This window comes from Microcaecilia unicolor, chromosome 2, assembly GCF_901765095.1.
Source record: "Microcaecilia unicolor chromosome 2, aMicUni1.1, whole genome shotgun sequence".
Taxonomy (NCBI): Eukaryota; Metazoa; Chordata; class Amphibia; order Gymnophiona; family Siphonopidae; genus Microcaecilia; species Microcaecilia unicolor.
In genome coordinates this window covers 54,731,209-54,748,407 of record NC_044032.1, presented here as the reverse complement: position 1 = coordinate 54,748,407, position 17,199 = coordinate 54,731,209, and the positions used below count along the sequence as shown (strand labels likewise).

At 43.3% G+C, this 17,199-nt stretch overlaps 1 protein-coding gene across 1 annotated transcript in view; it reads right to left on the bottom strand.

Annotated features, from left to right (window-relative positions):
- Positions 1–2,607, bottom strand: part of DCC (DCC netrin 1 receptor) — a 1,295,383-nt gene extending 1,292,776 nt beyond the window's left edge. The window contains exons 1-2 of the mRNA XM_030191909.1: positions 2,547–2,607; positions 254–574 (exon numbers count right to left, since the gene is read on the bottom strand). Of these exons, the coding sequence (XP_030047769.1) occupies positions 254–574; positions 2,547–2,607 (382 nt within the window). The remainder of the gene's footprint in view (positions 1–253; positions 575–2,546) is intronic.
- Positions 2,608–17,199: the final 14,592 nt, after the last annotated feature.

Sequence of the window (17,199 nt, the reverse complement as noted above, 5' to 3'; positions counted from 1 at the left end):
GAAAATATCCTACAGTGAGTAATAATCTTAGAGAATTACTTTTTATAATCATTGTTTTAAAGGGATAAAAATAATGTATTGTAGATTTAAAATATTTAAACATCAAAATTGCTTGTTATGAATCAATTATTATGCTGTCATTTACAGAAAGACAACAAGAATCTTTATTAAAGAATTAAGTTGACGACTCAATTAATATGAAACATAGTTTTCATATCATACTCTTCCTATTCTAACTCAGTCTCTGTCTTACCTGCTACCATTACTTTAGCTGTCCGACTGATAATTGCCCCAATGCCTTCCAAGGATGCTTCACATTGGTAGAGTCCTTCATCAGGTCGGTGGTGTCTGGAGTGGACCACATTTTGTAATAAGAGGGAACTGTTTGACAGCTGTTGTCTTCTCTCATCCACAGCCAAATTTAAATATGCCCCATCTTTTCTCCACTTGATGACTGGAGTTCCTTGATCTGATTCTGCTGTGCAGTTAAGTAGCACGTTGCTTCCCCTCATGGTGACAACATCAGAAGGTTCCATCAAGAACCTCAGAGATATGAAACTCTTTGGCTGAAAGCCTGCAAAGAGAAGAACAAAGCAATAATTAGGTAACCATTAAAGACCAGAAAGGCATTTGCCAGTGCTGATGCATTAGATCTCAACTGTTTGTTAACCAATAGCCTCTGAAGTTTGATTTGGCAATTTGAAAGAGCAAGAATGTTAAAATGGATTATTTCTGTTTCCATGAGTTTGAGACATATGATGGAAGAAGGAAATAGAATAAAATAAGGCCCTTAATTTAGAAACATCCCTGTGTGTAGATGACACAATTTAAATGTATAGAGAAGCCCAGATGTGTAACTGCCCAGTGGCATAGCCAGGGGGGGTGACAGGGGAGCAGCCGCTCCCCCAAACGGAGTTCTGCCAGCTCCGGTGCCTATGTTTTTCTCAATGTGTTGCATTGAAAATGTGCGCCAGTGCCGGCGGAAGACTGCTCTCGCTCCCCCCGTGCCGTCAACCTGGCTCCACTTCTGTAACTGCCAGGTCAGAATAGGGGCCAGTCACATATGGGAAAGCAAACTAAATACAGATTTGAAGGAGGACTGGGTAGGGCAGAGAGATAAAAGTGTCTAAGGAAAGTCTACAATACAGCCATGAATACTCTATTTCATATAGGGAATCCGCATCTGTACTGAGAAAGATACATGCTGGCATTTACGTCTGCCCCGAGGCACATTTAAGTGCCTATAAGGAAAACAGAAGAGGACCAGACCGTATGAATGAAACAGCCTTTATTCACCTCTTTTAGCTCCCAGGTTTAAACAAATGCGCCTGGCATCATGGCTATATTTTGCAATATGGCTGCCTGGGGAGCAGATGAATACCACCAGGTCATATAAAAATCCAAGCTTCATAAAACAGTCTGGCTAATATTCCAAGCGAGTTAACCGGCCGAGAGTGGCTGCCGACCAGTTAACTCACTTGTATGCGGCTATCTGGTCATTTTCAGTGGTACCTAACTGGGGAAGAATCTGATTAGCTCACAATATTCAAAGCCAACCGGCCAAGTTTAATGCATAAATAGGATCATATATAAATAGCTGGCCTATCTTTATGTGCTAGCTCAAGGTCAGTTAAGTGTAAATATTGACTTAACTGGGCAAGCACTAGCCGGTTTAAAAGAAGCCCAGAAATTCAATGTCGAAGCCTGCACAGGGCCCAAAATTAAGGGGTCCTTTTACCAAGCTGTAAGAAAAGGGGCCCTGCGCTAGCAGCAGGGGCAGTTTTTCCCTTGTGCCACGGCTCTTTATACCGCAGTGGGTAAAACAGCCCCTAGACACACATGGCCATGTGGTAAGAAAACTCTTACTGTATGGCCATGCTGCACAGAGCCCTTACCACCACCCACTGAGGTGGCAAAAAGGGCTCTCATGCTAACCTGGTAGTAACTAGGCAGTGCACCTAATTACCACCAGGTTATCTCTGCACAAGCCATTTCCAGGGGATTTCTTTTTTCCCCGGAAATGGCACGTGCTCGGGGTGGGACTACCACCAGTGGACGTGTTGGGCCAGCGGTAGTCCCAGAAGAGCGAGTGGTAAGCCTGCGTTGGGTTACTGCGGCTTTGTAAAAGGACCCCTGAATTTCCAATTTTAGCATTGTACATTGCTTGTAGGCATCTACCAGAGTTTTCAGAATTTTTGAAACTTTTCATCCACCTGATGCCTTTAAGTAGTGCACAGTGCCTCAAAACATCTTTTAAAGGCACATTATTCTAGCTTGACTATTTTCTAATGTGATTTATGAGCCAGTATAAGGCTCTCTGAGTAGTTTTAAAAGTTTTGGAAGTGGTTTTTTGAGCATTTATGTAGATGAAAAGCTTTCTGGAGCTATAAATATTTTAACAGTTGATCAAGGTTGGATTTTAAAACCAATTGGTACTTTATATACTCCTGAAGCAGCCCCTTGCAAAAATGGCCATGCCATACATTTGATTTTAACCACCTGGAGCAAGCATAGTGAATAAAAACTTTTTCTTCTCGTTGGCTTACTGTTGTTCTCTTCTGTGTTTGATCTTAGCCAGCTGTCTTGTTGTTTGTTGGGGCTTTTCATGTAGTGAGTCAACCAAGCCTTTAATGGAAGAAGTAACTAACTTGTTAGTCCCACTCACACACACAAGGATTGAAATACTGCAGCGGGACATGTTTATCCACTCCTACCCTAGCTGAGATAATATTTAATCGTCTCTCTAACCTCACGTGCAACTTTCTTCAAATCAATCACCTTACTTTCTAATTCTTCCTACTTTCTTACTCATCTATATGTTACAACTTTGCCTTACCCTTCACTACGAATTATAATGTTCTAGTACATATTGTGTTGTCATTGCAAGTAGTATACCATGCCATACTTTGTACTGTTGTTCAAATATTTTTACTGCTCTAATTGCCTATTGCTCATGTTTGATCTATTCTTACTGTACACCACCTTGAGTGAATTCCTTCAAAAAGGTGGTAATAAATCTTAAAGCCTTTGGCACGGTTCCGTACAGGCGACTGATAAATAAATTGAGTGCCTTTGGTATGGGACCTAGAGTAACGGATTGGGTTAAAAATTGGTTGACTGGTAGGAGACAGAGGGTAGTGGTAAATGGAGCTTGCTCTGAAGAAAAGGATGTCTTCAGTGGACTACCGCAGGGATCAGTCCTAGTGCCGGCTCTTTTTAACATCTTTGTGAGCGATATTGCGGAGGGGCTGTCTGGTAAGGTTTGTTTCTTTGCAGATGATACTAAACTCTGCAACAGGGTGGACACCCTGGAGGGTGTGAATGACATGAGGAAGGACCTAGTCTGCCCATGTCCTTGTTATACTGCCTTTCTGTGATACAACCAAACATGCAGTCTACTCACAATCTAAGTTGGCTAAGGGGAGATATGATAGAGGTCTATAAAATAATGAGTGGAGTGGAATGGGTAGACATGAATCACTTGTTTACTCTTTTGAAAAATACTAGGACTAGGGGACACATAATGAAGCTACAAAGTAGTAAATTTTAAACAAATCAGATAAAATATTTCTTTACTCAACATGTAATTAAACTCTGGAATTCTTTGCCAGAGAATGTGGTAAAAACAGTTAGGTTAGTGGGGTTAAAAAAAGGTTTGGATAACTTCCTAAAAGAAAAGTCCATAAGTCGTTATTAAGATGGACGTGAGGAAAATCCACTGCTTATTTCTAGGATAAGCAACATAAAATGTATTGTACTGTTTTGGAATCTTGCCAAGTAATTGTAACCTGGATTGTCCACTGCTAGAAGCAGGATGCTGAGCTTGATGTACCTTCAGTCTGTCCCAGTATGGCAACACTTATGTTTTTAAGTTTTTGAACCTGGGGTGGGTTTAGGCTTTGGGGGAAGGTACTACATGTTGGAAACTTGCTCACATATGGGTGTGTGTGTGCTGTGAAGGGAACTGCCATCGGGTGGTCTGCTACCATGGGGGGGGGGGGGGGAGAGAGGATGTTGCTACAGGGAAACTGCCCTGATGATGTTGGGATCAGAGTCCTTTAAAGTGAAGCAGCAGTTTTAGAAAGCTGCTTATATATATATATATATATATATATATATATATATATATATATATATATATATATATATATATACAGTGGTGGAAATAAGTATTTGATCCCTTGCTGATTTTGTAAGTTTGCCCACTGACAAAGACATGAGCAGCCCATAATTGAAGGGTAGGTTATTGGTAACAGTGAGAGATAGCACATCACAAATTAAATCCGGAAAATCACATTGTGGAAAGTATATGAATTTATTTGCATTCTGCAGAGGGAAATAAGTATTTAATCCCTCTGGCAAACAAGACCTAATACTTGGTGGCAAAACCCTTGTTGGCAAGCACAGCGGTCAGACGTCTTCTGTAGTTGATGATGAGGTTTGCACACATGTCAGGAGGAATTTTGGTCCACTCCTCTTTGCAGATCATCTCTAAATCATTAAGAGTTCTGGGCTGTCGCTTGGCAACTCGCAGCTTCAGCTCCCTCCATAAGTTTTCAATGGGATTAAGGTCTGGTGACTGGCTAGGCCACTCCATGACCCTAATGTGCTTCTTCCTGAGCCACTCCTTTGTTGCCTTGGCTGTATGTTTGGGTCATTGTCGTGCTGGAAGACCCAGCCACGACCCATTTTTAAGGCCCTGGCGGAGGGAAGGAGGTTGTCACTCAGAATTGTATGGTACATGGCCCCATCCATTCTCCCATTGATGCGGTGAAGTAGTCCTGTGCCCTTAGCAGAGAAACACCCCCAAAACATAACATTTCCACCTCCATGCTTGACAGTGGGGACGGTGTTCTTTGGGTCATAGGCAGCATTTCTCTTCCTCCAAACACGGCGAGTTGAGTTCATGCCAAAGAGCTCAATTTTTGTCTCATCTGACCACAGCACCTTCTCCCAATCACTCTCGGCATCATCCAGGTGTTCACTGGCAAACTTCAGACGGGCCGTCACATGTGCCTTCCGGAGCAGGGGGACCTTGCGGGCACTGCAGGATTGCAATCCGTTATGTCGTAATGTGTTACCAATGGTTTTCGTGGTGACAGTGGTCCCAGCTGCCTTGAGATCATTGACAAGTTCCCCCCTTGTAGTTGTAGGCTGATTTCTAACCTTCCTCATGATCAAGGATACCCCACGAGGTGAGATTTTGCGTGGAGCCCCAGATCTTTGTCGATTGACAGTCATTTTGTACTTCTTCCATTTTCTTACTATGGCATCAACAGTTGTCTCCTTCTCGCCCAGCGTCTTACTGATGGTTTTGTAGCCCATTCCAGCCTTGTGCAGGTGTATGATCTTGTCCCTGACATCCTTAGACAGCTCCTTGCTCTTGGCCATTTTGTAGAGGTTAGAGTCTGACAAATTCACTGAGTCTGTGGACAGGTGTCTTTCATACAGGTGACCATTGCCGACAGCTGTCTGTCATGCAGGTAACGAGTTGATTTGGAGCATCTACCTGGTCTGTAGGGGCCAGATCTCTTACTGGTTGGTGGGGGATCAAATACTTATTTCCCTCTGCAGAATGCAAATAAATTCATATACTTTCCACAATGTGATTTTCCGGATTTAATTTGTGATGTGCTATCTCTCACTGTTACCAATAACCTACCCTTCAATTATGGGCTGCTCATGTCTTTGTCAGTGGGCAAACTTACAAAATCAGCAAGGGATCAAATACTTATTTCCACCACTGTATATATATATATATATCTCTTCAGCCATACAGCATAGGGATTTTCCAGCAACAGAATCCAATAACATGGTAGCAGTTTAAATTAGAAATCCTGATTGGCTAGAGGATCTTGGCGAATTAATTAAATTGTTAGTGATATTTTGAAATGTGATTTACGCTATTTTGTGAAGAAGAAGGCGTTTGAATACAAGATAACTTATTGGAGAGAAAACGGTAAGCCAGGTGTGTTTAAATGCTAACACAGGGACCTGATTTTAAATATGTCTTTTACTTAACAAAGGGGTCCTTTTACTAAAGTGCACTGAAAAATGGCTTGCGGTAGTGTAGGCGCGGGTTTTGGGTGCTCGCCGATCCATTTTTCAGTGCACCTGTAAAAAAAAAGTCCTTTTTAAATTTTTGACGAAAATGGACATGCAGCAAAATCAAAATTGCCATTCATCCATTTTGGGTCTGCAAACTTACCACCAGCCATTGACCTAGCGGTAAAGTCTCAAGTGGTAACTGGGCGGTAATGACTTACACGCATCAAATGCCACTTGGTGCGCATCCGAAAATAAATTATTTTTTGGCCGTACTTATCGAATGCACGCTAAAAATGAAATTACCGCAAGAGCCACATGATAGCCGGGCGGTAATTCCATTTTGGTGCATGTTGGGTATGCATAGATGTTTACGTGGCTTAATAAAAGGGCCCTCAAATTATTTGTATTTGATTTTTTAGAAGGCAGCATATGAAGTAGTGCAGTGCTATTAAAGGGCAGCTCCTGAGGAAGCTTTAAAGTGAAATGGAGAAGCTCCATTGAGCAAAGTCCATTACAGCTAAGTCGCTGTTTTTTAATAGAAGTTTGCCAACTACTGAAAATCGAGTTAGCTGCTAAAATTTATTATAATAATTTTTAAAAGAACCAGTATTTTGATTATAAAAGTAAAACATAGAAATAAATAGTGAGTAGGGGAGGTTTTCTAATGACTAACGATGATAACGTCTAGTTTGCCTCAAACATTAACGAGGCAACTGCACTTCTGAAGTCTTTTCCTCTCCCTCAACAAAAATTTAGTTAGTGCAACGTTGTAGTATAACAGAGAAAGGAATAGAAAATGATTATACTTGTAGTTATGGTAAGTTGTTCATGGTCTAAACAGACAATGCAAGTGCATCATTTCTTTACCTAATTTTTAAAACAGATCTTACAAGGCTCAAAAACAAATTCATTTGCTACTCAGAAATTAGGATGTAACACAGGAAAAGACCATTTTATGCTTGAAAATGCAAGTAAATAATATGGGGCATTTTTTTTTTCAAACTGCACATACTTAATACCTGCCATCCTTTTCCAAAGCAAAAATGTTCTCGTGCTTTCACCTTGACATATTCAGTGGGTGCAAAATACATTTGGTCACTTGAGCATGCCTTTTTTGTATATTGTTTTTTGTTCAAAAATGATGCCTGATCATTTAAAATATCATTTATGCTTGTGGTTTTTATCTTGCAATTTCCACGTCTCTGGGGAAGTCCCCTCTTGATGCATGCAAAAGTCTGCACTTTATTGATCAAAGTGTGCGCTTTTAACTACATTGAAGGAGGGCAATTAATTTTGATGCAATGCTTTTTAGATACATCAATCAGTTTGAACATTTTCTGCCCTATGAATGAATTTGCTGTACTAAGACTACCACTGGCATATGGATCACTTAAAGAAATATTCATGTATTCTTTCCTTTAAGTTTTTTCTCCTGCATCTAACCTAAAGCAAAAACTAGGAAAGCAAGCAACAAACAGAAGCTTACAAAAAAGGCAAATGACAACAATCATAGCAAGACAGTACACTGCATTCTCTACCAGGGCATATTACAGGGCCCTACTGCTGGTTCCACGGCAAGATATTCAGCTCAGTTCCCTCTAAACTGAGCAGGAGTCCTCCATCTACAGTCCTGCCAGTAGGGGGTGTGGTTTCACTATCATGGTTTCAATAGTGAGGGACAGGCAAGTTCGGCAGACTCCAGGGAACCTGCCTGTCCCAAGAGATTGAAAACACAACATTGACGCACCACCCCATACTGGTAGCAATGCAGTGGGAGGACACCCGCTCAGCTTAGAGAGAACATTGATACCTATTTATGCTCTTTTATTGGATGCAATACATTGAGGGGCATAATCGAACGCGAATGCCTTTCTCCATGGGCGTCTATGTCCGAAAACGGGTACGTGAAGAGGCGGGACAGACCGTATTTTCGAAAAAATGGACGTTTTTCAGCTGGGCGTTTGTTTTTTTTAGCGATAATGGAAAATAAAAATGCCCAGGTCAAAAACATCCTAATCCGAGCCATTTGGTCGTGGGAGGGGCCACGATTCGAGTACACTCGCCCCCTGACATGCCAGGACACCAACTGGACACCCTAGAGGTCAGTGCGGTGGACTTCAGACAAGGCTCCCACATGCATAGCTCCCTTACCACGGGTGCTGAGCACCCAACCCCTCCCCCAAAACCCACTACCCACAAATGTACAACACTACCATAGCTCTTAGGGGTGAAGGGGCATCTACATGTGGGTACAGTGGGTTTTGGAGACCACCCATTTACCAGCACAAGTGTTACAGGTAGGGGGGGATGGGCCTGGGTCCACCTGGCTGAAGTGCACTGCGGTACCCACTAAAAGTGCTCCAGGGACCTGCATACACGCAGGCCTCTAGGACTTGTTGCTGCTATATAACATTGGCACAGCAGAACACACCTGAAGACTAATCGCTCCAAAAACGTCCTTTATTGGAATAAGCACGCTTACTCATAGTTAACTGCACATCAGAGGTTGTGCCCCACTGGCAATGAGTCTCCCTGGTACTGAGATGAGCAGTAGGTCCGAGCTGGCAGAATGGTGTACAATGCCCTCTTTCAGCCACATTCAAGGTAAGAACTATGTTCTGTAACGTGGCTAACACATGAAAGGGATCTAAAACTGGCTTACAAAAATGGCCACTACCTCATGGACTACCGGAAACAAAACAGGGCACACTCTGACTCAGCAGAGGGAAAAGCACCATGCGAGTAGAGCCTACCAACTACCAACAACGTGAGCATGTGGCACAAGCTAGTGGAATCACGGAGCTCAATACCCTACACCCACCACAATGCATTGCTGATGTGACTCTGCAGTGCCCTTAACAGAAAAGGTGTCACACTCACCCGAGAGCCACATCAGAACCAGGGAAAGGCTATCAGAGGATAGAACACATTCTGCTGTCATGGAGGTGGGTACGGCATTTGAGGCTGGAAAAAAAGTTTGTAAAGTGGGGGGGGGGGGGTGGTGAGAGGGGGTTAGTGACCACTGGGGGAGTCCGGGGAGGTCATCCCCGATTCCCTCCAGTGGTCATCTGGTCAGTTGGGGCACTTTTTTGGCACTTGTTCGTGAAAAAAAGGGTCCAAAAAAAGTGACCCAAAATCGCGGTAAAAACGCCTTTTTTCGATTATCAGCTAAAGACGCCCATCTCTCCTCGACCGATAACCACACCCCAGTTCCGCCTTCACCAGGCCTCCGACACGCCCCCATCAACTTTACCCGTTTCTGCGACGGATTGCAGTTGGAAACGCCCAAAATCGGCTTTCGATTATACAGATTTGGGTGCCCACAGGAGAAAGACGCCCATCTCCCAATTTGAGTCGCAATAAAGGCATTTTTCTCTTTCGATTATAAGCAGGATTGTATCCAAAACAGGAAATGCAAAGAGATGTAGTGTGGCATTTTAAAAAGGACATGCAGAAGGGAATTCCAATGTTCAAGTCAGAAATTGAGGAATTCCCACACTTCTACAAGAGGCTTTGCCAAACCTAAAGCCTCTTGTAAAATAGAAGCAGAGCTCTACGTCCCAGCCCTTATGTCCCGAGGGACTAATAACTGCAGAAAGCTGGATGTGGGGATAACAAATGCACTTCCCCTACCTCACATAGACACAGGTGCAGCTTTCTAAAATCACTGTTCATGCAAAGGACAATGATATCCCAGGATTGGCACTCTCCCCAACACAGACAGTCCCCATCTTTATTTAGATTTTGCTCACACCTTTTTCACTAGTAGCTCAAGGTGAGTTACATTCAGGTACACTGGATATTTCTCTGTCTTAGGAGGGCTCACAATCTAAGTTTGTACCTGAGGCAATGGAGGATTAAGTGACTTACTCAAGGTCACAAGGAGAAGCAGTGGGATTTGAACTGACCACCTCTGGATTGCAAGACTGGTGCTCTAACCACTAGGCCACTCCTCCACACAGGTCATCTTAAAACTCCCTCCTGACATCACAGTGCCTATCCTCATGCATAACACCTGACCCTCCCTTACAGTACAATTCCTCCTGAACAGCACCTGACCCTCTCCTACAGCATACCACCCCCCTGCACGTCACCTGGACCTCTAGAACAATCCCTCCCAACACACACACGTACATAGCAATTGATTCTTTCTGACTGCATAGTACCCCCTGAACCACACTCAACCCTCCCCACCAAACCAAGCTCCATGAGGAGGGAGTGAGTGAATCACTTCTGCCCCATTAGACACGAGGGACAACCGGTAAGACCAGAGAGTGGGTCAGAGGTGGGGGAAGAGAGTTTGTGGCCTGATATTTTGTAGGGCTTTAGGTCATGGGGGGAGGGGGTGAGGGACGATGCCATATGTTTGTCTCATGCCCACACAAGGGAGCCTTTGCTGGGCAGAGTCAAGTACTGTACAGAGGTATTGTGTTGTTGTGAAGGGGAGACATTGTGCTTTTAGGACTGGGGAGGGTTCTGAAGGCTGCAATGGGAGTGGTGTTGAGCAGGGGCGTATCTGGACTCTGGCGGTAGGGGGGGCCAGAGCCAGAGGGAGGGGGCACATTTTAGCCCCCCCCCCGGCGCCACCGATCCCCCCCCCCCGCTATTTCCGGACCCCCCCCGCCACTGCCAGACCCCCCCTCACCACCAATGACACTCTCCACCCCCTCCCGCTGCCGCCAACCCTCCCCCACTGCTGTCACTTACCTTTGCTGGCAGGGGACCCCAACCCCCCGCCAGCTGAGGTCCTCTCTTCCATGCAGGCTGCAAGTTGCAAAGCTTCCTGTTCTTCTGAGTCTGACGTCCTGCACGTACAACGTGCAGGACGTCAGACTGAGTTCCAAATTCTGAGTCTGACATCCTGCATGTTGTACGTGCAGGACGTCAGACTCAGAAGAACAGGAAGCGTTGCAACTTGCATCCTGCATGGAAGAGAGGACTTCGGCTGGCGGGGCCTTGGGGTCCCCCGCCGCAAAGATCGGCAACAGGTTGGTGGCGGGCGTGCGGGAGGGAGGGAGGGGGAGGTGGAGAGGGTCGATGGTAGGGGGGTCCAGGGCGAAATCTGCGGGGGCCCAGGCCCCTGTGGCCCCACGCAGATACGCCCCTGGTGTTGAGGAGTGGGGGTTGGCCTCATAGGGACCAGTAACAATGGGATTTATATCTACTCCTACAGTAGGTGCCTATTCATGCATCAGAGCAAGTATAAATTCAAATGTCCCAATTTCTCCAGGCAGATGTGCATTCACTATATGAAATAAGGTATACATTTCTCCTTTTCCCCACCCTCTATATGCCTCCTTTCCATTTAGACATAGTGAGCTTCCCCAAGTCTCAATGGCCCTGTTCTGAAATGTCATATAAATATCAGGATCTCTGCTGCTATTTCTACATGGTGATGCTTCTAAAATAAGAACTATAGTGTATCAGTGAAATAGGTCAGAAGTTAAAGAGTAAATGTTCACAGATACAAGATGACACATTGCAGAGAACATATCTGGAGTAGACAGATGGTTAAGGCATCAGGCTGAGAAGCAGGGAAGCCCTGTTGAAATCCCACAGCCACTTGACATACCCTTGGGCAAGTCACTTAACCTTCCATTGCCTCAGGTATAAACTTAGAATGTGAGGTCTCTGTGGACAGGAAAATACCTGCTGCACCTGAATGTAACTTGTCTTGAGCTACAAATGAAAAAGGCATGAGCTAATACAAAATCCCATTCCATCCCTGTGGATAAACACTATTCCAGGCCAGACCATTATATCAGTAAAATGTAAAACTACTCAAGAATTTAGATGAGTGAAATTAAAAATGATATTTCCAAAGAAGTTAAAAATAAACTTAAATAGGTACACCAATTTATTTGCCCATTACCAGGCATTGAACTCCTACAGCTGAAAAATCCATTTTATCATTACTATACTATCATTGAGAAATAGCTTTGAACTTTACAGGCCTGTTTAATTGTAGACTCCTTTGATATTGGAGAACGTGAGCAGCCCACGTTAAGACTAAATTTGTAGATGAAAAAGGGCACCTGAGTATAAACAGTGTCTCTTTATTGATTCTCCGTGAAGCCTGTTCAACTGAGTCACCGGGTAGATCATAAGGATGGGCAGTCAGAACAATTTCATGTCATTTTTTTCTGCTTTTTTTTAAATTTCAAAACAAATGTTAATAATGAACACTATCCCCCCAATTCTATAAAGGGTGCTAAAAATCGGGTATGCAATTGAGCATACAGGGGTCATTTACTGGCTTCCAGTAAAGGAACAAATTACTTTTAAAATTTGCACCCTGGTCCATAAAATTCTTTAAGGTGAAGCCCCAGGTTACATGGATACCCTTATCAATCTGCCATCTAGGATCATCCCGTTCATATTTAAAGCTACATCATCCTACCTGTAATGGTCTCAAATATAAATCCACATACGCTTCCACCTTTTCCGTTATTAGCACTCAACTATGGAATGCATTACCTAAATCTGTGAAAATCATTCATGATCATCTGAACTTCAGAAAATCTCTTAAAACCAGATTATTTGGAAAGGCTTACCCTAATGGACCCGTCTCAAATCCATAATTCCTGGAACACAATTAATTTATGGACCTCATGGACTCTATTACCCTTCCCCTCTTTTCCCTCGTCCCTTGTAATTACTATCCTTCCTATTCACCTTGCTATGTTTGTTTGTTTACTGGATTGGCGATTGCCTTTACGGACTGATGTTAGCCACACTGAGCCTGCCTACTGAATTGAACCCTAAATGCACACAGTGAACACGCTTTCTCCATAGTGTACACATGCAAATCATCACATATGTGTGAATCATCATGCATGTGCAAACCATTGTGAATGCATGGAAATGCATGTACTATCAGGAAAGAGTGTGCACTGTGTGCAAATAGTGTGCATTCTTTAATAAAAGTGGGCACTGTTATCAGTAAACAACTTTTGTTTCAAATAACAACCTAATGTTTAACAACACTTATCCAGTGTCTCTGAATATCCTTACAGACTGCCTCAGCCCTCTCCAGAGAGTGGACGGAGCATGGGCAGAGTCAGGGTAGTTCCAGAACCTAAGATAGCAGCAACGCTTAGGGGCCTTTTTGCTAAGCTGTGCTAAAAGGGGCCATGCGCTATGATTAGTCCCAGGTTTTCCCCCGCACTGAGGCCACTTTTAGCGTGAGTGTAAAGTAGCCACATTTCCATGTTTTCTATTAATGGCCAGGCGCTAATGTCCAAATTAGTGCTTGGCTATTAGCATGTAATCTCTTACGACACCTATTTAGTATGCGGAAAGGGTTTACCTGCTGACCATGCGTAAATTGGTTGGGGTGCGGCAATGCAGCTGCGCTAACTCATTAGCACTTGGCATACCTAGTCTCCACCCCCAAATATGCCCCCGGTGCTAAAAAAATACAAAGTATTTGTCAGCACCGGGGAAGCAGGTACAGATGCCAGAAATACTGCAGGGCACCTGAGCGTGTCCCGTAGTAGTGAATTTTGGCACACGGGAAGCATGCAGTAGTGCTTACCGCCACTTAGCAAAAGGACCCCTTAATTGCTATCTGAATAACTTAAGGAAGCAAAAAGGCACACGGGTAATAACACTAACCTCCAAATTCTAAAAATGGTACCGAAAGTTAGACATACAGATGGGCATGCAGTTACAGAATAGGGTCAGTTATATGCATAATTGATGATATCTATCAGTAATTAGCCTTACAAGGCACTAATTTCCACAAATTAGCAGTTGTGCATGTAACTGATCTATGCCCTGATCTATTAACAGCGTGCCAATTCAAACTACCGCGAGGCTACATAGGAGCCCGGTGGTAGTTTCCACCCCCAGAGCATGCCATTTCTGGCGCTACAAAACTATTTCTACTTTTGTAGCGCTGGTGCTTACCCAGCGGTAATTGCACACTGCCTGGTTACCGTTGGGTTAGCGCAGGAGCCCTTACCGCCACCTCAATGGGTAACGGTAAGTGCTCCCCCCAAATTGGCCACATGGCCATTTCTTTTCCAACAAAACATACAGCCTTTTACCCGCTGGGGTAAAAGGGGGCCTCAGCGCGCGTCAGAAACACCCACTGATGCTAGCACAGACCCCCCCTTTCACCGCAGCTTAGTAAAAGAACCCTTAATTTTTATATCATGCAACTCCACAGGGATGTGAACTGCAGAGGGGCATGATCGGGTCAGGGGGTGTGCCTCGCATTTAGGCCCGGTTTTATAGAATACTTGCATTTATGTGCCTAAATGTCAGTAGTTAGGCACGAAAATTTACACCAGCCATGCAAAAATGCAGAATTAATCTAGAGTAAAATTTGCAGTTAGCATCCTGTATCCTGGCACATAACTTTAACTTCAGGTGCCACTTATTGAATCTAACCTTAACTGTCCAAATATTAAAAAAATAAAAAGAACTGAACATTGACCCAAGTCATTGCACTAACTTGTGAAATTGATATTCAGGAAAGATAATGCCATTGTTATACTGCCTATGACCCTCTCCCTCCGCCCTCTTTGCTCAGCATTCCTTATGTAGATTGTCTCTAGGGCTCAGATCTTTTTTACTGACTCACCTAATTGGATAGGTGAGTCTATTCCAATTCTTCTCTTCTCTGGCAGCCTCAGTCCTTATAGCTTAGGCTAACCTCACCACTATAACTTCAAGATTACCCTCCCAACCCATATTTTTTCTATCTGCCTTCATTAGACTTTAAGATTCAAGAATTAAGGAGACTCTAATATATGTGTCTATAAAGTGCTTCATAAAGGAAGAAAAAGAAAAAGAAAAAGAAGAAAAGGAACAAGAAAGAAAAAAAAGGAAGAAAAAGTTGAAGGAAAACAAATACTGGCAATACCACAGTAAAGAAAAAGTCATACAAAATGAAAAACTCAAGATTTTATGCAAGCTAATGCTAGAGACATCCGTAGGAATATCATGGGTGTCTCTACTGTTACCGCACACTCATTTTTAACCCGAGCTAAAAAGTTTGTGCACACCTACAGCGCTGATTAGTAAACAGGGCCCAAAGAATTAGAGAAATGAGTATCAAGATGTGACAATCGAAATGACAAGTCCCTGGAAGAAACCATGCCAGGTTGTCCCTATTGTTGTGAGAGCCTTGGGCAGTATCTGGACAAATTTCTACAACACCTTGACATTTCAGATTTGACAACAGTGGACTTAGAAATCAAATAGCATTTTACGAAGATACCCGAATATATCCTAAACTTGTGGATGAAGCTTGAATTCTCCAGTGATAAAAGACAAATCTTTGTGTTATGTACCATGTATAGTAATAATAATAATGATTATCTCATTTTTTTACTCCTCACAAACATCTCATCATCCCCTCCTCTCTTTAACTTACAGATCTTTACAGTCAGTTACAACACTATTAAAATGCAATCTGTAATTTAAATATATATTTAGCCAGTATCATTCTTAGGTCATTCTGTGCTGACTTAATAAACGTACATGCATATTTCATTTTGAAATCATTTTTATTAATCAGATATAAGCAGAAATGAACTGCTGTCAAACCAACTGTTCGTATCCTCTGATACCATAAGGCTGCGCTCGAAACATCAGTGCATATTTTAACACCCCCTGTTCTTTCCCCCTCCCCCTTCAGCTTCGAAAACAGACAGCTGAGGGGTTATATGATTGAGGTCTACAAAATCCTGAGTGGTGTGGAGCGGGTGGAGGTGAATCGATTTTTCATTCATTCATAAAGTGCAAAGACCAGGGGACACTCAATGAAATTACATGGAAATACTTTTAAAACAAATAGGAGCAAATATTTTTTTCACTCAAAGAATAGTTAAGTTCTGGAACATGTGGTAAAGGCGGTTAGTGTATATGGGTTTAAAAAAAGGTTTGGACAAGTTCCTGGAGGAAACGTCCCTAGTCTGCTATTGAGATAGGCATGGGGAAGCCACTGCTTGCCCTGGGATTGGTAGCATGGAATGTTGCTACTATTTGGGTTTCTGTCAGGTACTTGTGACCTGGATTGGCCACTGCTGGAAGCAGAATACTGGGCTACTTGCATCATTGGTTTGACCATGTATGGCTATTCTTATGTTCTTATCTGTACGTAGAATGGTCTGAGCATGTAGAAAAAGATTTATAAAATTAACACCTATTTCTACATGTCCAAGAGGTCTAACACAACATGCACACTATTTGACACATTCATACCGATATTTTAACTCAACAAGTTCAGCACAGTTCAAACACTTATCCCCACTCCCATAAATAAATAAATAAAGCAGGCACATGTTATCCTACTACTTCTTATTATTATTTCTGTAGTGCTACTAGAAGTACACATTATAAGCCGGTGCTTTCACTGTCTCTAGAACGCTCACAATCTAAGGGACCCTTTTACAAATATGTGGTAAAAAGGGCCATGTGCTAGCGGCGGGGGGTCATTTTTGCTGTGTCCTGAGGCCTTTTTTAGTGCAGTGAGTAAAAAGGATGAAAAAAGACATAGCCATGTGGTAAGATTGCTCTTACCATGTGGCCATGCAGGCAGGGGGCGCACTTACCACCACCCATTGAAATGATGGTAAGAGCTTCTGCACTAACCTGACGGTAACTCGTGCTGCCCGATTACCGCCAGGTAATCCCCTGCAGAAATATTTTCAAATATTTCCACTAGTGCCAGAAAAGCTGCATGTTCGGCACCTAACCCTTACCGTTCAGTGAATCCAGACTGCCCCAATTTGACTGCCCCTATCGGACCGACCGTTCACTTGTCTATTAGATTGTAAGCTCTTTGAGCAGGGACTGTCTCTCTTTGTTAAATTGTACAGCGCTGCGTAACCCTAGTAGCGCTCTAGAAATGTTAAGTAGTAGTAGTAGTGCCAGAAAAGCTGCATGTTGGGGGTGGAACTACCACCGGTGACCATGTTGAGCCAGCGGTAGTTCCAGATTGCTAAGCGGTAAGCCTGCATTGGGCTTACTGCTGCTTAGTAAAAGGGGTCCTAAGTTTTTGTACCTGGGCAACGGAAGGTCAAAGGGTCATTTTACAAAGGCATGCTAGCAGATTTAGGGTGAGCTAAATGCTAGCGACGCCCATAGAAATATATGGACAACTCTAACATTTAGCGTGCGCTAAAAACGTTAGCGTGC